This window comes from Protopterus annectens, chromosome 4.part0, assembly GCF_019279795.1.
Source record: "Protopterus annectens isolate FY-2018-M chromosome 4.part0, PAN1.0, whole genome shotgun sequence".
In the NCBI taxonomy this organism is placed as follows: domain Eukaryota; kingdom Metazoa; phylum Chordata; order Ceratodontiformes; family Protopteridae; genus Protopterus; species Protopterus annectens.
In genome coordinates this window covers 1,121,293,362-1,121,318,153 of record NC_056733.1, presented here as the reverse complement: position 1 = coordinate 1,121,318,153, position 24,792 = coordinate 1,121,293,362, and the positions used below count along the sequence as shown (strand labels likewise).

General features: G+C 42.4%; 1 protein-coding gene across 5 annotated transcripts in view; it reads right to left on the bottom strand.

Moving 5' to 3' along the window:
* Window positions 1-24,792, bottom strand: part of FBXW11 (F-box and WD repeat domain containing 11) — a 2,367,054-nt gene that overhangs the window by 2,282,536 nt on the left and 59,726 nt on the right. The window contains exon 2 of one of the 5 annotated variants that reach the window (XM_044069100.1): window positions 19,965-20,049. The exons of the other annotated variants lie outside the window; for them this stretch is intronic. Coding sequence (XP_043925035.1) covers window positions 19,965-19,991 — 27 coding nt within the window. The 5' untranslated portion in view covers window positions 19,992-20,049. The remainder of the gene's footprint in view (window positions 1-19,964; window positions 20,050-24,792) is intronic. 5 annotated transcript variants of the gene reach the window in all.

Sequence of the window (24,792 nt, the reverse complement as noted above, 5' to 3'; positions counted from 1 at the left end):
TCACAGGAAGTGGCACAGAAGGTCAACTCTAATAAATAAAGTGTAACTTGCAACATCACTGGTGTCAAAAACTCTGTCAGGACATAACGGAACCTTAGACGTGGAATGATGCTGGTATTTCTACAATTGGCATAGGCAACAGCATTCTAATGGAAAGCACCCACTGAAAAAAACAGGCGTTTGCAAAAGGACTCTGGCAGAGATGCTAACACGTGCCTTCTGACAGAAAAGAAAGTCCCCAATGCTGTGATTCCGGAAGGCAGGAAAACGATCTCCAGCCAGATCTGTGGCCTTGAGATTTGAAAATGGCTGTAACCAGTTTTTCATGATGATGATCTACGGGGAGAACTGGGAAGCACAGAAACCCTGGCTGACTAGTCTGGTAATCACCTCCTGGCTTCAAACCACTGACACCAGAGTAGTAATGGGTCTGGCTACCAATACAGAGGAACACTTTCCTAACTATGAATAATCAGATACAGTACCATTAATTACTAGTGCTGGCAGCAGCCTTTACAGCATTGGTGTACATCCAGCCCAGGGGCCAAATCTGACCCGCCATGCAATGCCATCCGGCCCCCAGACAGTAACAAAAAAAAAAGTGAAAAAATGCTATGCCTTACTCCAGTCATGCAAACTTTCCAGCACATGCTTACTTGCCTAATTGACTGCAGTTGCACCCACCTCTAATTTTAGCCGTGGAAGTAACTATTCTTTGTTTATAACTTGTAGTCTGTAAACAGAAGTAACTTTCTGCAAGAGTTTGTAGTAAGACATGGCTGCAAGCCAGAATAAAGTTAAATGCAAAATTTATGCAGAAAACAGGCAATTTGACTGCTGTCTTAAATAAAAATGCCAGTCACCTGTACCTATTGTTAACGACTTACTAGGTTTTGAGGTGGGCCGCAGATGCATTAAGAATTTGTGTAGTGGCCCTCCCCACAAAAAGGTTGTGTACCACTGCTTTAAGATATCAAATATTAAATTATACAGGTGCACCAGATGCACATTAGTCTATACTAAAACAAGCTAATCACCAATATGGTCTGACCTTCACAAAGTGACGTAATCAGCAACTGGAAGCGTTTTAACATGTACACTGCAAAACTCTAAGCAAGGCACCAAGAAAGAATGGTCTTCAGACACCCCTACGATACAGACTTGCATGTCCAGGTAGACTTGCACAAACAAAAATGGAAATGTTCCACAGGCTTGCTAAAATCCTTCAGATATAGACTACTACTCAAAGTTTTCTAACAAAATTTAGATAATAAATACGGTTTTCCCTTGCATTTAAAGGAAAGTTGTACACTAAGCAGAGATCAGAAAATGCTCCCTTGTTAAGCTACATCTCGTATTTCTACTCAAGAGTAGAAGTGACAGCATTTAGCAACAGACAGGCAGTGCATACGGAATTACAAACCAGATGCAAAAGGGCAAGTGGCAAACTTAACAGGTGGAGTCTTCATAATCTTGGCCATCACTTACGGTGTCCTGAAACAGGTAGCAGACAAACGTGGTATGCAATAAAAAAAAATGAATTATGCTCAAAAAGAAAAAGGGCCCCAAAGCTATCTGGCTTTGCAGTCATCTCCCTGCTTCAAGGTTTACAGCACAGCTAACCAGCAAAGCAAGTCATCCCTCTTTCTAACGGTGGACCATCAAACTGAACCCAGGAAATACAAACTCATCAGCCTGACAGGTCTAACATACAAAATCATGAAATAAATCATCATGGAAATGATCAACAAGGACACTAGCAACCTACAGACACTGTACCCAGCCAGTGTGGCTTTAAGGGAAGGTCTTGCCTACTTAAACCTGGTAGACTTCAAGAGGGTCACCATGGCAATGAAGGAGGTAAAAATGGAGCATACTGCCAACCTTGATCTGGCCACGGCTTTTGTCAACATCGGAGTGGGGTACCATATCAAACTCTCAGAACTAGGCATAAATCCCTGCATAACTCATTAGATTGCCAACTGACTCGCAGGTAAGACAAGTCAGGACTGGTGAAACAACTTCCACAGAGAAACCAGTCGCCAGTGGAGAACACCACGGCTCCATATTGCATCTACTCCTGTATGGTATCTACTCCCTCGGAAATAACAGAAAATGTCAAAGGCTTCTGATGCACCAAGTAGTAGCCATTACAGATTCTTCTCACTACACCAACATCCAATAAGAGAGTGTCCAACACAAACAAATGGCTGATGAGAAAGCAAAGGACTAAACTTAAATGCAAATAAATGCATTATAGTGTCCTTTGGAAAAAAGTACAGTTTTGTACCTACCATAAATGTAGATGTTCGAAGATCCACATTGCTGCAGTCCTTACATATGGGTAGTCCGCTGTCCTCGGTCGGCCCGAATACCAAAGTATTAGGCTGACGTCTGTCATGGGCGCTCAGAACTGACATCAGAGCGTCAGGGTATAAGAGCGCATGACCGACGTCATATCCTCAGTCTTTTCTTGCCCCAGATGTCAGAAGGCCCTAAAAAGAAAGCCCACAGCCAAAAACAGAATACTTCCCAAAAACAAAATATGTATAAATCACAGCTACCACCCAAACCATACAACCATTCCAAACTATAGAGGGGAAGGAGGGAGGGTTAATTGGACTACAGCAATGTGGATCTTCGAACATCTACATTTATGGTAGGTACAAAACTGTACTATGTTCTTCATCTCACATTGCTGCAGTCCTTACATATGGGTAGAATCCCAAAGCAGAGGTAAAGGGAGGTTGGCAAAATCATAAAGCATTAGGAGCTGCCAAAATGCCCTGTAATATTGCAGTGGCAAATCCAGCCCTAGATTTAGAATAAAGAGGAAGGAGGTAATGTTTAGAAAAAGTATGCACTGAACTCCAAGTAGCTGCTTCCAAAATATCTTTAGTAGCCACCCCCCTTAAAAAGGCTGTAGAGGTAGCAGTAGCCCTAGTTGAATGAGGCCTGATTCCAGCCGGAATCTCCTTACCATGATGGGAATAACAGAAAGCAATGCAAAAACCAATCCACTTAGAAATAGTTTGTTTAGAAACAGGCTTTCCCTGAGAACCCAAGGCAAAAGAAACAAACAACTGTTGAGACTGTCTGAACCCTTTAGTTCTGCTCAAATAATAACGCAACTGCCTGTGAATATCCAAAGTGTGCAAAATCTTCTCCCCTTTATTTTGGGGATCTGCATAAAAAGTAGGCAAATGAATAGTTTGGTTCAAGGCCACACTAGAAACCACCTTAGGCATAAAAGTAGGATTAGTACGTAAAGATACCCTATCCTTATGAAAAATTAGGAAGGGTTCAACTGCCATAAGGGCCTGTAATTCAGAATCCCTTCTTGCAGGCGTGCTGGCCTACAAAATAGCCGTCTTCCAGGACAAAACTTCAATTCGCAGTAGCTGCAGGCTCAAAAGGAGGTAAAGTAAGTTTTTCCAACACAAAATTGAGATCCCAGGCAGGAGTAGGAGCTCTACGTGGGGGTCTTATGTTCTTTGCCCCTCTAAGAAATTGCTTAAACAAAGGATGAGAGAACAAAGGAGGGTCACAGTCATAGTGAGCAGAAATGGCTGCAGCATGAACCTTTATAGAGGAGAAAGACAAACCCTTGTCTAATAAATCTGTAAGGTATTGAAGAGAAACACTTAAATCAGGCTTGGAAACATCAAAGTCCTTTGCTTTGCTCCAAACAAAAACCTCCTCCATTTATCAGCGTAAACTTTCCTTGTACTAGGCCTTCTGGCCTCCAAAATAACATTCAAAACTTGTTGTGGAAGCTGAGACCCTCCAGGGTCTAGAACAGAATATGCCAGGCTGTTAGATGCTGGGACTGAATCCTGACATTGAGGAAATGATTGCCCTCCTGTGACAAAGGTGCGGAATCGAAGGCAAAGGCCATGGAGGCTCCTGTACTAAACTTCTCAGCAGAGGGTACCAGTGCTGTCGAGGCCAATCTGGAGCTATCAGAATCATGGATGGCTTGTCTTGTCTGGCCTTCAAGAGTACCTTTGGGAGGAGAGGCAGAGGTGGAAAGGCATAGACGTGAAGATTGCTCCAACTGAAGGATAGAGCATCCACCTTCCAAGCTGTGGGATGAAACATTTTTGTGCAAAACTTTGGCAACTGGAAATTTAGTGGAGAAGCGAACAGATGTCTGGAGTTCCCCACAACACTGTCAACCTTCGAAATACATGAGGATCCAATTTCCACTCGTGGGGATCCACTATCTGTCTGCTCAACACATCTGCTAAGGAGTTCTGTGCTCCTGGTAGAAACCTTGCCTGAAGATTGAGGTGTAAACTGAGAGCAGTCTCCCACAAAATCATCGCTTGTCTGCAAAGAGGGTACGAATGTGTTCCCCCTTGCTTGTTGATGTACCACATGACAGTTGTGTTGTCTGTTTGAATCAACACTTGCCCTGGGTGAAGTAAATCTTTGAAAGCCATCAATGCAAATTGGACTGCTAACATCTCCTTCAAGTTGATATGCAAATGTTGAAGTCTGGCAGGCCACGTGTCTTGAACCCATTTTCCATTGAGGTGTGCTCCCCAAGCCTTGTCCGAGGCATCTGTCGTTAGAATCTGACTCGCCTCTGGTCGGGTCACAGAGAGTCCCTTGTTTAGGTGACATTCCTGAGCCCACCACAAAATTCCTTTTGAATGCAAGGTATTATTTGAATGGCAGTGTCCAGATCTTGGCAGTGTTGTGTCCATACGTTCTTGAGATACCATTGGAGCTTCCTCATATGCAGTTTGGCATTGGGAAGCACCAGGATACAAGATGCCATGAACCCCAAGGCTTGAAGGACTGTCCTTGCAGTCAGCCTGGACCGTAGAGACAATTGATGGAAGTAAAGAGTAAGGTTCTTTTGCTTGTCCGGGGTCACAAAAGCCATCTGGGAAGCTGTATTCAGTCTCACACCCAGAAAGCACATTTCCTGAGAGGGTACTAGACTGGACCTTGTTTCGTTCACAGAATACCCTAGGCACCTTAACACTGCCATCACATACTGTAGATGATGAAGAAGTTCGTACTTGTCTTGAGCAAGAATCAGGCAATCGTCCAAATAAGGATAAATTTGTATTCCTCTCAACCTGAAGAAGGCTATCACTGGAGCCAGAACCTTTGTGAACACCCTGGGCAGTAGATAAGCCAAAGGGCAATGCAGAGAACTGATAATGTAAAGTCCCAGCCCGAAAACGCAGGTACCTCCTGCAACTGGGCCTGATAGGAACATGAAGATAAGCCTCTTTGAGATCCAGAGTTACCATCCAGTGATCTTTGCCCAACAGAGGTAAAAGCTGTTGCAACGTCAACATTTTGAACTTTGGAATGTCCAGGAATGTGTTGAGGATAGATAAATCCAAAATCGGTCTCCACGTGTTCCCTTTCTTTGGTACTAGAAACAGGCGAGAATAAAATCCTAGGCCCACTTCTGACAGAGGGACCGGCTGTATGGCTCCCATTTGAAGAAGTAAAGAAATCTGCTTGTAAGCCTCTACCCTTTGTTGAGGAGGAACGTCTAGCATACCTTTGAAGGGAGGCAATGTATGGAAATAAAACTTGTAGCCTCGGTTTATAATGTCCAATACCCATTTGTCCTGGGTGACTAAAAGCCAGTTTTGCTTGAAGAGTGCTAACTTTCCTCCCAAAGGAGCTGCCAGGCAAGAAGAATCTGGCAGCTGAAAATGCAGGTCATTGGGCCTGTTTACGAAAGGACTGGCCCCTGCCCTCACCTGAAGATTGTGCAGGTGAACTCCATGTTCTAGGCCTGAAAGTACTCTGAGCTCTGCCCCTACCACGTCTAGATCTACCTCTAGACTGAGAATCAGAAGAAGGATACGTCCACCCCTTAGTAGGCCAATTCCTACTAAACTTTGGAGGCTGCACCTGCAAAAAATCTTTAACAGTCTGCATAGACTTAGCCTTGTCTTTCAAAACAGACTCCACAGGGGGACCAAATAAAACTTCAGACTGTAAAGGAGCATCCAAAATTCTAGTTTTAACATACTCTGACAAATTCTGATCCTTAAGCCAGGCGTGCCTGCGAAGAACTGAACCAGTGGCAGCCACCCTGGAAGAAGCCTGTAAAGCATCAAAACCACACTGCAAAGAATGCTTACCCACCTGTTCAGAGACATGTACCAAATCCTGTAATTCCTTACACTCAATGCCCTCTGCCAAAGCATCCACTTTAGATTTTAGTTGAGTAAGGAGGAAATTCTGATACTTCAACATATGAAACTGGCAATTCAAAGCCCTCATTGCTAAAGTAGAAGAGGTATACACCTTTTTACCCCATCTATCCAAAGCTCTAGCCTCTTTATCTATAGGAACTGGATTCTTTACAACAGAAGCCCCGACACCCTTAGGTCCCTGGCTAATAGTTTCTGGGTCTGCCCTAGGACTCTTATGCAGATATTTATGAGGCTCAGGTACTCTGTAATACCTGTCCGGTTTAACTGGCGCAGGAGGCAAAGAATCTGGATTAAGGGAAGCCTCAGAGAAAACATCTTGCACAACATCCAAAACAGGAGGTATAGCCAAGGGCCTATGTTGTGGTAAAAACAAGAACTCCCTAAGCCTCTTCCGTGAATCAGAGAAATCCTGACCTTCCCATTTAAAATGCTCCCTCATAGAATGAAGTGTTTCTGAGAAGGAAAAATCTTCTGGAGGAGAAGCAGAAGGAGTGGAATCCTCTGCATCAGAATCAGAATAAGTAAGAAAATCTTGAATGTCTTCAGCCGAAGACTCTGAATCATCTGAGGCCTGTTCCAAACTCTCCACCTCTGGCTCCACTCTGGGCCTCTTATCAGGAGGGGGCATAGAACCTCTTATCAAAGTAATTAAATCTTCTGCCATTTTAAGCATGTGCTTTTTAGGCACAGAACCTGCAGAACTAGGACTGACACCAGGGAAAGGTAAACTAGCCCTGCCTTTGGAAGAAGCCCTAGAAACAGAAGGAGAAGGCCTAATCCCCTTAGGTAAGGAAGGGAGAACAGTAACCTGAGAGGCCCCCTCAGCCTGACCTGCCTCCTGAGAGGCCACATCTTGCAAAATCAAAGTCTCCTCCTGAGACTCAACTGAAACCTCGGACGGATCCACAGATTCCCCCGTAGTTCCTAAAGAGCCGGCGTCCGGAATGGACGACTCATCCTGTCTGGGTTTTAAAGATTTGTCTTTGCGCTTCTTCGCGGTAGCGGGCGTCGGAGGATCCGACGGCATATTATAATTACACCGCTTACCGAAGACAAGCCTAGCGCAATCTAACCTACGCTTGATGGTGCGCTTATTAAACTTAGCACAAAAGCGACACCCGACTACGTCGTGCTCAGGTCCCAAACAAGGAATACAAAGAGAGTGATAATCCCTATGCGGTATCTGTTTCCCACAAGAAATACAATTATTCACTTTTTCTGACATCCGGAATTAACTGAGGCAAGAAAAAACAAAAATATTCCCCAACGGGGTACTTAGCCAACTTGGATTCGGTCTGAAACTCAGAATACGAAAGTTTCAGAACGCCGAACGGCACTTGCAACGCTGCTTCTGCATCGGACCATGCGGCAAAAAAGACTGAGGATATGACGTCGGTCATGCGCTCTTATACCCTGACGCTCTGATGTCAGTTCTGAGCGCCCATGACAGACGTCAGCCTAATACTTTGGTATTCGGGCCGACCGAGGACAGCGGACTACCCATATGTAAGGACTGCAGCAATGTGAGATGAAGAACATCTGATCCAAGCTAATTACTTCATCAACAAATCACCCTAAAAAGTTGACCTGACAGGGATCTAAGAAAGTCCACTTGTGTACACTTACCATAAATGTAGATGTTAAGAGTGTATTCACTGTTGCAGTCATCACATTTGGGTTACCCTGCCAGGGCAGCCCTTGGCCTGCCTGAATACCAGAGACTTTATATTTATGCGTTGGTTGCTGTCGCTTGATGACGGACGTCTGGTCGTCAGTAGTATAAAGCAAGGGAGATGCCATTACATCAGCTTTTCTTGCCCTAACCTGTCAGGAGCACCCAAAGTAGGAGGCCAGGTTTTCATGGAAGAACCCCACCAGTGGAAAATAAATACCAGTATGCCCTTTAAGGAAAACAGAACAAGGAAGAAGGTATTAAAAGGAGAAAGAATAAAGGGGGATGGAGGGAAGGAAACCAGGACTGCAACAGTGAATACACTCGAACATCTACATTTATGGTAAGTGTACACAAATGTATTGTGTTCTTCGTGTTTCACTATTGCAGTCATCACATCTGGGTAGATTCCCAAAGCTGAGGAAATGAGTGGAGGCAGTCAAGGAAAATATACAAATATAACCTCACCCACACACCCACCCCAAACCACCCCTAAAGGAGGGAGGTAAGTTGATCAGCAGCAATGTGATGGATCTGGAACATCTACAACATCTACATTTATGGTAGGTACAAACATTCCACATTGCTGCAGTCTCCAAATTCTTTGCTGTACGGCTTCCTTACCAGACTCCTTAGTAGTGGGTACAGTGTTTGCCGAGGCCAATCTGGAAGCTATTAAAATCATCCGCAAAACCTCTGGCTCCACTGGAGTTTTTCTAAGAACCGACGTCCGGGGACTGCGGTTCATCAACCCTAGGCTTCGCTTGTTTGTCCCGCGCCTTTCTGAATGAGGGCCGCCGGATCGACGGCATTTTATAATTGCAACGCTTCCCAAACACTAACCTGGCACAGTCTAACCTTCTTTTTCTTAGTAGTGCGCTGTACCAACCCAGCACAAGAGCGTATCCAAACACGCCGTGCTCAGGCCCTAAATGTATACACAAAGTATGGTAATCCCTATGAGGTATCTGTTTCCCACCCACAATAATACTATTATCTTTTTTGATGATCCGATTATACCGAGGCAAGAAAAACTAAAACAAAAATAACGGGTACTTTAGGCCAACTCTGATTCGGCCCGAAATTCACTTCAGATTTCAAATTTCAGACCAACCTGCACTGCTCAAAGACTTCTTGGCATCGGATGGACCGGCAAAAAGATATGGATATGACGGCGGTCATGCGCGTGAGTACCCGACGCCAGTTGGATGTGCGCCTGACCGGGCCAGCTATATACTCAACTACTCTGGCCGACTGAACCCGGACTACCCAATAGTTAGACTGCAGCTATTGGATGTGGAATGAAGAACATCTAGGGGCTGGCTAGGATGCCCTGCAAGACTGCAGAGGCAAACCCTGCCCTGGATTTGGAGGAGAGACAGGTGGTAATGCTTGGTAAAAGTGTGAACAGGTTGTCCAGGTGGCAGCCTCCAGGATGTCCCTGGTGGGGACTCCCGAGGAAAGCTGCAGAGGTGGAGGCGGCTCTGGTGGAGTGTGTCCTGACCCCTTTGGGGGGAGGCTTTCCATGCTGTTTGTAGCAGAAATTGATGCAATGTGCTATCCATTTAGAAATTGTTTACTTGGATATGGCTTTGCCTTCTGCCCCTGTAGCAAAGCTAACCAGCAATTTATCAGACTTTCTGAAGTATTTAGTCCTGTCCAGATAGAATCTGAGCTGTCTATGCACATCTAGAGAGTGAATAATCCTTTCCCCCTTGTTCTGGGGATTAGGAAAGAAGGTGGGCAAATTAATGGATTGGTTAAGAGCCACACTGGACACAACCTTGGGCATGAAGGATGGGTTAGTTCTGAGGGATACCCTGTCTGCATGGAAGATGATGAAAGGTTCCAAAGCCATGAGTGCTTGCAGCTCAGAGACTCTTCTGGCTGAAGTGATAGCCAAAAGGAATGCTGTCTTCCAGAAGAGAAATATTAGCTCTGCAGAAGAAACTGGTTCAAAAGGGGGCAGGGTGAGCTTTTCCAAGACAAAATTAAGGTCCCAAGCTGGTGTTGGTGCCCTTCTAGGGGGCCTCAAGTTGCTAGCCCCTCTGAGGAACTGTTTGATCAAAGGGTGTGAGAAAAAGGGGCTGCTCAGTGGGAAAATGAGCAGAAATGGCAGAGGCATGAATTTTTATAGAGGAGAAAGAGACCACTGTCTAGTAGGTCAGCTAAGTAATCCAGGATGAGTGGGATGGAGGGCTGTGCCATATTGGCTCCCTTAGCCTGGATCCAGGTGCAGAACCTTTTCCATTTATCTGCATAAGACTTTCTGGTGCTAAGACGTCTGACCTCATGGAGAACATCCAGAAGCTGTTTACTGAGGATGGCAGACTGGTTCGGGGTTAGGGAATAAGCCAAGCTGCCAAACAGTGTCTGCAATTGGGGATGCATAAATTCCTCTTCCCTCTGCATCAGGTGGTTTGGAATCTGAGGAAGATGCCATGGAGGCAGCAGGGACAGGCTGCGCAGCAAGGGATACCAGTGTTGCCAGGGCCGGTCTGGAGCTATAAGAATGGTCCATGGTTTTTCCTCCCTTATTTTGAGCAGTATCCTGGGGATGAGAGGTAGGAGAGGAAAGGCATAGACCAATAGATTTACACAGGGGAAGGACAGGGCATCCATTTTCCAAGCCATGCAGTAATGCTCCCTGGTGCAGAATGTGTTGAGCTGATGGTTGGTGTGGGAGGCAAAGAGGTAGACCTTCGGGGTTCCCTACCTCTGTGTTATTAGGGTGAAGGTACTTCTGTTGAGTTGCCACTCGTTTGGGTCCAGGTTTCTACTTAATTTGTCTGCTACAGAGTTGAGCCTGGTAGGAATTGTGCTAACAGGTGTAGTTGCATGGAAGAGGCTATGAGCCAATGGGTCATGGCCAGCCTGCATAGAGGGTAGGAGTGAGTCCCTCCCTGCTTGTTGATGTACCACATCACAGTGGTGTTGGCTGTTTTGATCAGGAGAACCCCTGGAGAGAGAAGGGGTTTGAAAGCCATCAAGGCATGCTGGCACAGCAATCATCTCATTTTGATTGATGTACAGAGGGATTTGCTGTGGGCTCCACTGGCCCTGTATGCACCTGCTGTCCAGGTGTGCACCCCAAGCATAGTCTGATGCATCTGTGGTAAAGGTCTGGGCATGCTGTTGCCCACCAAAGAAATTCCTGAGGCAAGGTAGAAGAGTTTCCAGGTCTTAAGAGTGTCGACACCAAAGGCTCTTTAGGTACCACTGAAGTTTCCCCATATGCATTCTGGCATATGGAATGAGTAGTATATGCAAGATGTCATGAACCCCAGAGCTTGTAGGATCTTCCTTGCAGATAGCTGGGGCCTGGTGGCTAGCTGAGAGAAGTAGGCTGTTAGAAAAATTTGTTCCTCTGGTGTAAGGTATGCCATCTGGGATGCTGTATCCAGACTTGCTGCCAGGAAGATTATCCTTTGGTTTGGGTGGACACCTGTTTGGATTTCTTTTCGTTGATTGTGTACCCTAGGGAGGTTAGAAGGGTCTTTACAAATGCCAGTTGCTTGAGCAGCTTTACAAATGCCAGTTGCTTGAGCAGCTTTTCCTGGATGTCTGCCTGAATAAGGCAGTCGTCCAAGTATGGGTAAATTTGAATATTTCTTTGTCTGCAAAAGCCAATGGCCGGTGACAGACATTTTGTGAAAACTCTGGGAGCAGTAGATAAGCCAAAGGGAGGCACAGAGAACTGAAAGCGTTGAAATCCTGCCCTGAAGTGGAGATATTTCCTGCATGATTCCCTGATTGGAATGTGGAGGTAGGCCTCTTTTAGATCTAGGGTGGCTAGCCAAGCATCCTTGGACAGCACTAGTAGCAGCTGCTGGAGGGTGAGCATTTTGAATTTTGGGATCACCAGGAAGGTGTTCAGAATGGATAGACAGAGGATGGGGTGCCAGGTGCCCTCTTTTCTGAGCACCAGAAAAAGTCTGGAGTAGAAGTCTTGGCCTATCTGTTCTGCAGGAACATGCTCTACTGCCCTCATACACAGCAGGGAAAGGATTTGCTTTTGAGCCTCTGCCCACTGATTTAGTGGTAGATCTGGGAACCCTTTTGGGGTTGGAAGGGTGTGGAAGGAAAATTTGTATCCCTGAGACACAATGTTTAGAACTCATTGTTCCTTGGTAATGGTGCCCCAGGTGCTTGAGTGAAAGGAGAGTTTTCCTCCTAGGGGTAAGTGAAGGTGGGTGGGAGGTGGAGGAAGTGAGTAATTGTGAGTTATAAGGGCGTGGCTTAGAACTCCCTAATTTTGAAGTAGAGGTAGTCCACTGCTTAGATTTCGGCATTCCCTGGGGCTGCTGTCTGTGGCAGGGGGGGGGTCTGTTTCCACAGGGCCTAGGCTGGGCCAGTTTACTCAGAGTAGGAAAGGACCAGTGCTTGCAGGGACAATGCCTGCTAAGCCTACGGGGCCGGACCTGTAAGAAATCCTTAACTGTTTGCATAAATTTTGCTTTTTCTACCATCTTTTTTTTAAGATCTTAGTGCCAAATAAGTTATTTGTGCAAGGGGGCCTCCAACAATTTAGATTTGACATGGTCTGGCAGGGGTTGTTCCTTAATCCATGCATGTCTTTTAATGACAGATCCAGTGACTGCTGCCCTGCAAAAAGCTTCTAGGGCATCAAAACCTCAGTGCAAAGTGTGTTCAGTTACCTGACTTGCAAAATGCATTAAGTCTTGTAAATCTTTAGATTCTGCCCAAACAGGAAAGGAAGACTTTTCTTTAAGGAGTTCCAAGGTATGTTGCTGAAATTTCAGCATATGAAACTGACAATTTAGTGCCCTGATAGCAAGAGTAGCAGAGGCGCATACTGTTTTTACCCCAATTGTCCAATGCTCGGGAATCCCTGTCTGAGGGGGTGGGATTCTTAGAGTGCTCTAATCACGTTTGACCCTTGAGAAATGACCTCAGGATCAGCTGTTGGATTTTTAAAAAGATATTTGAGAGAGTCAGGGCAGTCTTGTTTTCTGGGAGCAGGAGGTAGGGCTTCAGGTGTCAAGGTGGATTCAAGGAAATCTTCCACAACATCCAGGATTGGGGGATGACTAAGGGTCTGTGCTGCGGGAGATCTAGGAATTCCCAGTGTCTCTTTTTAGACTGAGGGTAGTCCTGACTCTCCCATTGGAAATGCTCCCTTAAAGTATGCAGGGTTTCCCCACAGGAAAAATCCTCTGGGGGAAAGGCCGAAGGAAGGGAGCCCTCTGCATCAGAATCCTGATGAGTGGAGAGGGGTCGCATGTCTTCATAGTCAGATGCATCTGACACTTGCTCAGACAAAACTACAGGGGACAGATCGCCTTTCCTTTTTGAGGGGGTAGCTTGGCTTCCCATGATCAGGTCTTCCGCCATTTTAAGCATTTGAGACTGAGGCAAGGTAGCAGGCGCCTGAGAGTGGGTCTGTTTCTTGGGTGTGGTTCGAACCCTGGGCTGAAGAAACACTGTAGTTTCTGAAAGAATGGTAGTCGCAAAAAAAGACACCGGTTTGGGTCAAGATTCGGTAGTGCGAAGGACTTCCTTGGAAGCTGGTGCCTACTCAGTGGCTCTGGACCCATCCAAGGTAGAGACTATCGCAGGATCCTTAGACGAAGAGTTTTGTGGCATACCTGACTCTGAAAGGGTCTCTGTAGCGGCCTATGAATCAACAGAAGTGGGCATCAGGGGCTGCGAAAGCACCTCACAGAGTACCGGAGGAATGACGACTAGCTTAACGGAAGCGTCGTCAGTAGGTTTGGACTTGTGCCATCATGTCTCTGTCTATCTTTATGTTTTTTCAGAAGATCTGCTGTCAGATGGCTTACCGAAGCCATATCGGAAAGGAGGACTGTAAAGGAAAATATCTGGCTACAATAAGGGCCCAATGACTGATAGTTCTGGCGTTAAACAAAGCACAGAAGCGATACGGGGGACGTTGTGCTCTGGGCCTAAACAAGTGACACAGTAAGAGTGGAAGTCTCTGTGTGGTATTTGCTTTCCCCAGGTGAGACAATTATTAAACTTTTTCTGACATCAGTTAGTGCAAAAAAAAGGATCCCCAATGGGGTACTTAGCTTTAGAAGACTTCAACTTCAATTCGGAGATGAAAACTCAGGTAGTGGCCGACCGGCACTCGTGTGAACTGCTTCTGCTTCGGGCTCCACGGCAAGAAAGACTGATGTAATGGCGTTGACTGTCTTACTTTATACTACTGATAACCTGAAGTCAGTCCTCATGTGATAACAACCGACGCAGAAATACTAAGTCTCTGGTATTCGGGCCGGCCGAGGGTTACCCTAGCAGGGATAACCCAAATGTGATGACTGCAACAGTGAAACACTAAGAACATCATATGTATACAGTAATCTGGCATTCAACCAACTCATAGCCAAGAGAGAAAAAAAAATCACTAGGTCATCCAACTCATAAGCAAGGGTGTGGCATCCAAGTCCAAGGAAGTAACAGTACCACTCTATTCAGACCTCATCAGACCCATCATTGATTACAATGCCCTCATTAGCATTTACCTAACCAGGCACCTACAGATTTCAGGGTATAAATACCCTGTCCAAAACAGATCACCATAAAGGTAGTCTCTCTGTACTCCGGTCCCCTACAGATTACACAGAAGCGAGCTATGCTTGGCATATAAAAGGCATCCTCAAATCCAGCTCTGATGCATCTCTTGCACATGTATAAACACCAAAGAATGGATGAACGGAGAACAAAAAAAGCTTTAGTAACTCAAAGTTTTCTCCGCTTAACAGGATCCCAATAAAGGCAGTCCCACACAGTCCGTAATAGCAACAAGGCACAAAACTGTTCAGTCAGCGACCGTGTAAGTAAAAGATAGTTTATTTCAACCTTGTTACAAAATAAATTTCAGTTGATTAAGAGCTTTCATTTCCACTGTGGAAACTTCTTCAGAATAATGAAATCACGTGTGGACATATTTATACTTAAAGTCCAATTCATTCCAATTAAGTCATCAATTGGTTTAGTTTAATTAAAGGTATAGTACAGAATGTTAAAAAATGTGTATATACACATCGTGACACAAAAGTAAATATAAACTTAACATTATAAAGCCAAAAGCACATATATCTGGCATCATAGGGTTCAATAACCATTGTTAAAAAGTTCTAAAAAACATTAATTTAATACTACAAACTAGACCTATCCTATAGTATGCTGTCTAAATCCATCCATATAAACATAAATAGATACGTTTAAAAAAATTTTAAGATATGAAATGTGATAAATAAATGCAACAAATGTAATGTCTATATACTACATAATACAAGACAAAGAACTGACACCATGTTTCCACAGTACAAAGTCATAACTAAAATTTGTTCACGTTACTTCCCAATATTTAATTGATTGTCATTTTATTCATTTTGTTTTACTTTATTAGCTCTTAATCTTAAGTCTGGTAGAAGTGATACGTGGTCATCCATCCCAGGGGGCGTGTTCAAATCCAAATGCAGCTGTCAAATTAGTTCTCAAAAACACAATTTATTTTCCCAGTCTCCCCCTCTACTATCCCTGGGGACCATTTCCAAAATCCAAAATTTAAAGTTGGCTTCTGTACATGACAAGGTATGTCTGTAAAGTGCATTTGTTTCCCTTTTTCTGTTGACATCATACATGTGTTCATATATCCTCTGACAGAAATGTCTTGCCGTTTTTCCCACATAAGCCCAACAGAATATACAGTAAGCTAAATATACAATCCCTTTTGTGTAACAAGTGTAGTGTTTGCTCTTAATTGTAAATGGGATAGTGAGTAATAGTAAATCCCTCGTTAGTTACAAAAATGCATTGGGAGCATCTTCCACAATGGCAAGTTCCCTTTTTGTTATACATTTCATCACTATTCTCCTGTCTGGTCTTCTCAAAAATATTTTTTTAAGATTAAGGCCCCTTCTAAAGCTATACACAAATGCCCATCAAATACTTCTAACCTGTTGGGCATACTCTTAAACATGTCCCATGTCTTGACAATGGCCCTCAGGGTAGTGTCTGAATTATATGTCATAACTAAAAAGGGATTAGTATCTTTCTTTGTACAAGTCCCCCCATTTTCACCCTTACCAATTGTGTTGTAACCAATGTTCGCTGTGTTGTGTTTGAAGTTCAATAAGTGTACAAATCTTGTACCCCACACCTCTTAATCACCTCCTCCTTAAGAGAATCAGGATAAATTATTCTTGGAGAGAGGTTATGTACATATTCCATTTCGTTTATGAAATCTACATATTTGGCGGTCATTCTTGCCACCCTAACCATTTGTCCTTTTATGATGTTCTTCTTCTGTAAAAGGGGGGTGGTGACTATTGTAATGTAGATACGAATTAGAAAAACAAGTCTTCCTGTAAATTTTTCGACACATTTCTCATTTAAAATATCTTTTGAGATAACACAGATGAGAGACACTACTTAGATGTAGCTAAGTTCATGTGTAAAACTAAGAAACGTGGTAGAGCTGTAAAACAATTCCATAACTTTTGAAATCATCCTGAGTACCCTTCCAAACTATAAATATATCGTCCAAAAAATGAAAATATTTAACAATATTGTCTATAAATGAAGTAAAAACAAAATGTAACTCGCAGTATAACATGACTATGTTGGCGTAAATGGGGGCGCATGCTGCCCCCATAGCCACACCCTCCAACTGTTGAAAAATGTCTCCCTGGAAGTAAATGAAATTGTTTTTGAGAACCAACTCTGTATTCTCTAATACAAGTCTAAATTCGTGTTCATTAAGAAATTTGAATTCAGTTAACATGTGTTCAAACCACACTAAACCTGTATTGTGTGGAATGACGGAAAACAAATCCTTTACATCTACAGTGAGAAATGAGCATTGGGATTGGTACTGTAGTTGGTTAATTTTGTTTAACAAATCCCAGGAATCAAAATGTGTGGGTATAATTTATAGAAGGGCTTCAATTTGGTGTCCACATAGATTGCTAGTGGTTGGGTTTTGGAGCCGTCTGATGTCACAATAGGTCTTAAAGGTGGGTTTGTACTATCTTTGTGCACCTTGGGGATACCAAACATGGTAGAAAGAAAAGGTTTGTCGACCTTAAAAAAATCTATATAACTTGTCATCAATTAAACCTTGTAATAAATTATCCTCAATAATAAGATCTATCTTTTTATATGCTATGTTAAGTTTGTTCCTTGAAATAATGGTGTATCGTCCCTGTGTGTCCAAGATTTCCATCATTTTAGTAATATAGGACCAGTTGCTCATTAAAATAACCCCACCCGCTTTATCGGGCTTCATAATTCTTCTATCCGAGTTGTGTTGTAGAATTTCATCCAAAGTCGCCCTTTCCCCAGAGTTTAGGTTAAAATGAAATTAGTTACTATCAAAATAAAAAAAGATAAACTATTTCTTTTATTAAAACTTTCTCAAAGTTACTGATGTCATTGTGTACGGGGGGATTGTATGTACTTTTCCCTCACCAACTCACCATAAGGTCTAGTGGGCAAATCATTTTGAACCTCCTTACTGGAGGCCAATGCCTCCAAATTTAACTTTCTCGTAAATAATTTCACGTCTAGAGTAATTTCAGCCAAATCTAGTTTTCCGACTGGAACAAAAGTGAAGCCCTTTTTAAATAAAGAAAAATGTCTGTCCTCAATTTTAATGTCAGTGTAATTATAAATAAAAACTCTCCATTTTGTTGATTAATAACACTGTTGTGAGTATTAATACTAATATGGTGTACCCTACCTTGTTCCATGTCCATCTCAAAATTCTCAGTGCTGATTAAATCAGGTAGTAGTATAGTATCCCTGCTCAGTAATGCTGATTCCCCTGAGGTCTCTCAAGGTATTTCTGCATAACTTGTGCATATGTTGGATGAGTGGGTAAGTTCTGGATCCTTTCGGACCTCCTGGGCCCCTCCTGCTCTAAAAGGATATCATATTGTCATGTACAGAAGCCAACTTTAAATTTTGGATTTTGGAAATAGTCCCCAGAGATAGTAGAGGGGGAGACTGGGAAAATAAATTGTGTTTTTGAGAACTAATTTGGCAGCTACGTTTGGATTCGAACAAACCCCCTGGGATGAATGACCACGTATCGCTTCTACCAGCCTTAAGATTAAGAGCTAATAAAGTAAAACAAAATAAAATAATACAAACAAAATGAATAAAATGACAATTAAATATTAAGTAACAACGTGAACAAATTTTAGTTACGACTTTGTACTGTGGAAACATGAAGTATCAATTCTTTGTCTTGTATTATGTATTATATAGACATTACATTTGTTGTATTTATCACATTTCATATCTTAAATTTTTTAAACATATTTTAACATATCTATTTATATTTATATGGATGAATTTAGACAGTATACTATAGAATAGGTCTAGTTTGTAGTATTAAATTTAGCGTTTTTAGAACTACTTTTTAACAATGGTTATTGAACTCTATGATGCCAGACATATGTGATTTTGGCTTTATAATGTTATCAAGTTTATATTTACTTTTTATGTCACGATGTATATACACATTTTTTAACATTCTGTACTATGCCTTTAATTAAACTAAACCAATTAATGACGTAACTGGAATGAATTGGACTTTAAATTAAGTATAAATATGTCCGCACATGTGATTTCATTATTCTGAAGAAGTTTCCAGAGTGGAAATGAAAGCACTTAATCAACTGAAATCTATTTTGTAACAAGGTTTAAACAAACTACCTTTTACTTACACTGTCGCTGACTGAACACAGTTTTGTGCCTTGCTATTACGGACTGGTGTGTGGGACTGCCTTTTTTGGGATCTCTTGCACATCTGCAAGACAAACTAAACCGGAAACACCAGATCCAAGGACCTGAACTGTCTGCAACATAAATAGAACCTGCTGGAGGAACAGATGTCTCTCAAAGGAGTCCCACACTATGGAAAAAGCTTCCCATCTACATGAAGCAGGGTTCATGCTTGACCTTACTCAAAAGGGACCTTGATCACTGGATGGAAAGCTCAAAATCACCTCAGATGTGGTCCCCATGTCTCTGACAAGGACTCATTTACTTACTGTCGACCTCTATCCAACATACCAACTCAGCCCTTAGCTACCTCCTTACTAACATGATAACACCAATTTGTACTATTGAAAAAAAAAAAAAATTTTTGTAATTTTGCTATCTCTGTTATCTGTATAACTCCTGTTTTTTAAACTTTGTAAAGAAAATCTGTATTATTCTCGGAGCTTTTCTCCCTGGGCCTCTACTGAAAATGGACATGTCTCCAGCTAGACTAGCCCGGTCAACAAATGTAAAATAAAAAAATAAAATGTAAAACAAACATACGCCATCATATAGGTATCCAAGGAACTCTGGGATAAAACTGAGTTGGGTTGCACGACTAGGCATGTAAAGACCCTGGTGGTAATTAGCCTAATACAAGCCTATGAAAGTAGTGCATACACTCAGGCATACTACCTGCCAAGAGACTTTTATACGCTACCCTCAAAGATATTTCTATTACTTATCTGTGTTTGTACCATACTCTGGGTAAGTGCCAAAAGCAAGGCTCAGATTTTAAGATATCAAAGGGGCTCAATCACAAAATTAAGGCAGATGACCATTCAGCTCACAGCCAGACTGTTTCCATTAACAAGTATGACTGGAATCACATCAAAAGACCACCAAAAGTTGTATATGAACCCAGGAACAGAAAGGGAAGAGATGCAGCAAAAAGTATACAAGTACGCATCAACAGAAAAACTATAAAAAAAATATATAGGAAGGTGAAAGCAATAGCTGGTGAAGTAAGGGCCACTATCACATGTGCGTTGCACTTCTTTAATTCTGTACCCAAATAAATCTGATTGCATTTCTACAAATACTGCAGACTTATTGTCAAAGCCTGGTCCAACAAATGACCAGGAGTGGGTCCTAGTTTGTTGGTTTTTGGGTTCTAACTAGCAGACAGTATAAAGTCTCAGATCATATCTTTACGATCTGTTGATGCATTGAGACATTCAGAGTTAACTGAAGTCTGCGCAAGTCACCAGACCAGTTTGTTGTGCAACTGTAGGGTACAGTGTGCATTGTTCCTCTGCAGCTTGGTGCTTGCTTACCTTACAGCGGTCCTGTACTGCATGCATCGTGGCTCTGAGCTTTGTATTTTAGGGTCTGAGGCAATGAGGGAGGCAGTTAGTTCTCCTGCAATTGAAGTGAAAACTATGTAAGTATTAAAGGTAATAGCTTTTAGAAAAAACAGTTGTATAGGACTTTATTTTACTTTTAAAATTTTTAATTCTTAACACCCAATACAAACAAAACCTGCAATATGACATGCAGCAGCTATCAGGTGATAGTCTATAAACATTTACAAGACACTAGTATTTAATGATCTGTCTTCCCACAGTGCCTGGCAACTACCTGGCTGACTGCAAGCATCACTTCCTAAGCAGAAGCATGACCTTTACTGTTAGATGAAAACGGAGAATGGTGCAGCCACCATCCAGGTAGCTGTTGTGACTGCACTCCCACCTAAATAAAAGGATCTCCTGCACCTTCACCCACACAGGTATATAAAGGCTATTGAGAGAATACAACCTGATAAAGCCAAGCACATTACCAACCTGTATGTTGTACATCGCCCTCCACTGAATACCTGTACTGCGTCAAAGTGGAATGCCTCAAGCCCCCCCAATGGGTAAAGTTGTAATGACTACTCAAATCAAACCTTCCTCTGCAGAATCTAACTGGAATGTTCAATCAATCTCAGATCTCAGAACCCTTAGTTACTCTGAAAGGCTAAAAAGCTGTCCCCATACTCAATATTATACACAGACTCCTAGAGGGTGATCTCTGCTTAGCTTTCCATGCTATGGATGACCCAGCACACACTTCACCCCAAAACAAGTGCTAAACACCTGTTCTAGGGACCTAAATACACACGATCACAACAAAACCAGATGTAGTGACAGATACGTAACCCAATGTATATCCCTTTTCTGAAATAGGATGTCCTTGGCCTATCAAGCAAAATAATTCCCTAGCAACTTAATCATGACATTATCAATGGAGATTTAGTAGGCTTCCTATGTGCCTACTTCACCTGGGTCAGGTCCCTGAAGGCTTACATGGATCATACAAAAAGTATCATCCATTTAAACAGCAATTTAAATATCCACGTCTTAAAAGGGAACTTGTACTAGAGTACTGTTTGTACTTGCACCAGTGTCCTCCCTGTGTTCGTGTAGATTTCCTCTGCGTGCACTTGTTTCTTCTCTCATTCTAAAGACATACTGTAGATGGACTGGACACACTAAATTGGCCATAGGTGTGACTGTGCGAGTGTGTGGTGTGAAAGAACAGCAGCAGGCTAGCAACCTGGTAGTGCAAACCTTAGCTCTAAATGACTCACTGAAGTGACACCCTGATCCTCATGTGCAAAAACGGGTTGTGGATGGACGGATTAATCTCTGGGTAACTGATGCTAGCTGCATTAAACAGGGCAGGCACTAAATCAGCTAATTTTTCTTAACTCTGACAGTAAGACTGGACTTTTACAGCAGGAATTCTTAGAAAATATAGGGCAGCCCTTAAAAATGACTAACAAATCTAGACTCTGGTGCAGTGTAGCATCCGCCTATTACCCAGAATGCATAGCATTTTCACTTTTACCTACAGCCTTTAAAAGAAACTGTCCGTACTTAAAGAGAAATCATGATCCATGTTCATTCACTTAAAACAGCAGGATGGGGTTACTATCAGGCCCAAACTACTACCACAATGCACAACACCTCCCCAGCTCTCCAGATATAGTCCTCCAGTGTTCCCCTGCTTTTCTATATCAAACAGACTTAACAGCCAAAAGTGTCCTCTTGTAACACTACATGAGGAAGGGGTGGGAAGGACATTCAAAAGACATAAGGAATGCCACATCTGCATTCTGTTTCTGCCTTATGTAAACTGTCACTGGTGTGCAGTGGCTCTTTGGATCTTTTATCTTTCACATGAAACAATTTTACGTGAAAAGATGTTTTATGAAAGTTTTGCATGCTTGCATCATTCTTGTGCCCACCCAGCTTGACAGCTGTGAAGGCCATGAAGTGCTGCCTCTGTTTAGCGTACCCAAAGACTTCCAATCTCTGCTTACATCAGAAATGTGCTACTTCGATTGCAGGTTCTCATCTTCCCAAAAACATACCTATTCCAAATAAATGACTTGAAGGTTTTTACTCTGCACATGAAAATGTTTTAGGGTGCTTCTTTAATGTGGGAGTGGAATTGCTCAGAGTGCACAATTCACAGTAACAGAAAGAAAATGCAAGGTCACAGAACAAGCACTCTGCCAAAAGGAATACATAAATAATCATATATATGTTAGGGTGTTTACCAACTTTTTTTTTTTTTAAATGTTCCTCACAGCTGTTGGCCTTCTACAGACTACTACTGCCTACAGAATAACACTGCTGGATGTCACAGACTGAGTGGAAGTTGTGTGTAGCATGGATGTTAAAATACATTTTTATATATTTTACATAACAATGTTGTAATACTTATTAAAAAAAAAAAAAAAACTAGCAGATGCTACCCAGCAAGCCACTGGCCTCTGGCTTTGCCAGCTAAGTCAGAGCTCTGAACTTCATCTATAAAACTGAAGGATGTTGATGACAAAGCTACCATTCAAAACTTTTGTACTTCACACAATCCAGTCCGTCCACTTCCAAAGGAAAGAGTCCCCAGCGTCTGGGGGTGCATCAAGAGTCTATATTAGACACAAAAGTAGAAATGAACTTGGATCTCATACAGCTTGTAGTATCCTGCAAAAGTATGCAATGAAGCCCAAGACACTGCAGCACAAATAAAAGTGTCAGTACTCTTTGGGGAAGGGACTAAGGGGATGTACCTAACCCATGAAAAAAAAGTGTCCTTTGGGTTTGCCTTATAATTATTAAAATACAAGAAAAAAATGTAGTCAGCCAGCCACACAGGCATGGTGACTCTGGATACTTTTCAGGCTGATCTGTTTTTGGCAAAGGAAAATAACTGAGCATCTAAAAATCTATGGCTCCATCTAAATCTAGGACCATGCAACATGCACTCTCCAGGGATTTAAATATGGAGGTTGAAGAGAGACTGACAAGTTGATTTAGACTTGCTTCTGTGGCTATCGTTTGCACAAGGAATGGGTTAGTCTGCAAAGAAAAGAGGATGAAATTAAGAAACTCTCCTAGTGGATATAGTAGCTACAAAAAACTGACTTCCACATGACAAACTGTAGATATGCCTTTGTTGGCAGGTCAAAAGGAGGCAATGTTAGTTTCTCAAATATAAAAAATGAAGTCCTCAGGCAATACGAATTTCTCTTGAGAAGGGGGCCTTAAGCATCATTTTTTAAAACACCTTTAATGAATCATCACTCGCGACACTGGTAAATTTACATTTATATAAAAATAATCAAACTGTATTAACAATCTCAGGTTTACAAACACTGTACTTCACATATACTGCTATATATCATATAACCTAAGCAACATTACATAAATTATTGAATTCCTGCCCCCCACACCTTTGTTAAACAAGAACACGGCCATGGTGGTGCAGTGGGCAACATCATAGCCTCACAGCAAGGAGTTCTCTGGTTCAATTCTCAGCTGTAGTGCCTTCTGTGCAAAGTCTGAATGTCCTCCCTGTGGTCGCACGAGTTTCCTCTGGGTGCTCTGGTTTCCTTCCACATTCAAAGAAATGCAGCAGGTAAACTGGACACTCTAAATTGGCCATAGGTACAAGTGTGTGTGGAAGTGAGCGGTACAGATAACTAATGCGGCAGGGCTAGCCACCAGACTGTGTAAACCTTGGCTCGAGAGAATTGTCACTGTTGAAGGGACACCCAGAGTCCATGGGAAAAGGGGGTTGAGGATAGATGAATAGATCTTTATTAAACCACCACTTAAGACACAAGTAATTATAGAAATCTAGGCCAGATTCTTATGCTGTTCAGCCTCTGCCAGACATCTCACCTGAGGCGAGTGAAAGCCCAGTGGTATGCCCGGCTCCACTGTTGCTTCCCCCCCCCCTCTCAAAAGCTTTACTAAATTATCACTTGTGGCATACGCAAATTTACATTTTTACAAAGGTAATCAAACTGCATTAAATTAACATTAACTTACTTAACATATATTGCTCTAGCAATATATAACCTGAGCAACATTAAAAAAGGGGCTAGAATTGAATAATGTAAAGAAACGTACACCATAAGCAATCATACATTTATATAAATGAACCATGAGCATTCATAAATTTATATAAATTTAAACAAACCACACTGATACAATCCTAGTTGCAAGCATTTTACATTGCAAACCCAATAGTTTTCAGTCAAACATTACATACCTCATTTAAGTCAGTCTTCTTTTAAACTTCATTCCTTCCCTGTAAGCACTGTTCCCACGATTCCCATTTTTCCTAGGTAGTTTGCTCCTACCTTTTTTTTTTTTTTTTTAAAGATCTCAATTCCAGTTGTTTTAATCTCTGTTACTAATTTCACCACTGTTAGTATAGCTGGTTTAGACATAGATTGCCAATTTCTAGTAACTGCTTTTTTTGAAGCCACCATAGACGCATCAAGGTCTTTACCATTTCTAGACAGTTCCAATTCTCAGACAAATCATCTCCCTCATCACACCAATCTGCCCACCCACCATCTCAGATAGTGAATACCACATGGAATCCTTAAAGTCAGCCAACTCATTGCACTCCCAGGAAAATGTCCCCAATTAACTTGTTCTTCCCAGTCACCTCCAACATTTGGTGTCTAACTCAGGAAAGATGCCTTAAGCATCAAGTTAGCCCTGAGAAAGGTTTCCTCAAGATGATTAAAGCCCAGCAAAAGTGAATTCAGCCCTTGAGCCTAAACGAGCATCTTAATGGGCAAATAACTGAGGCTTTGAT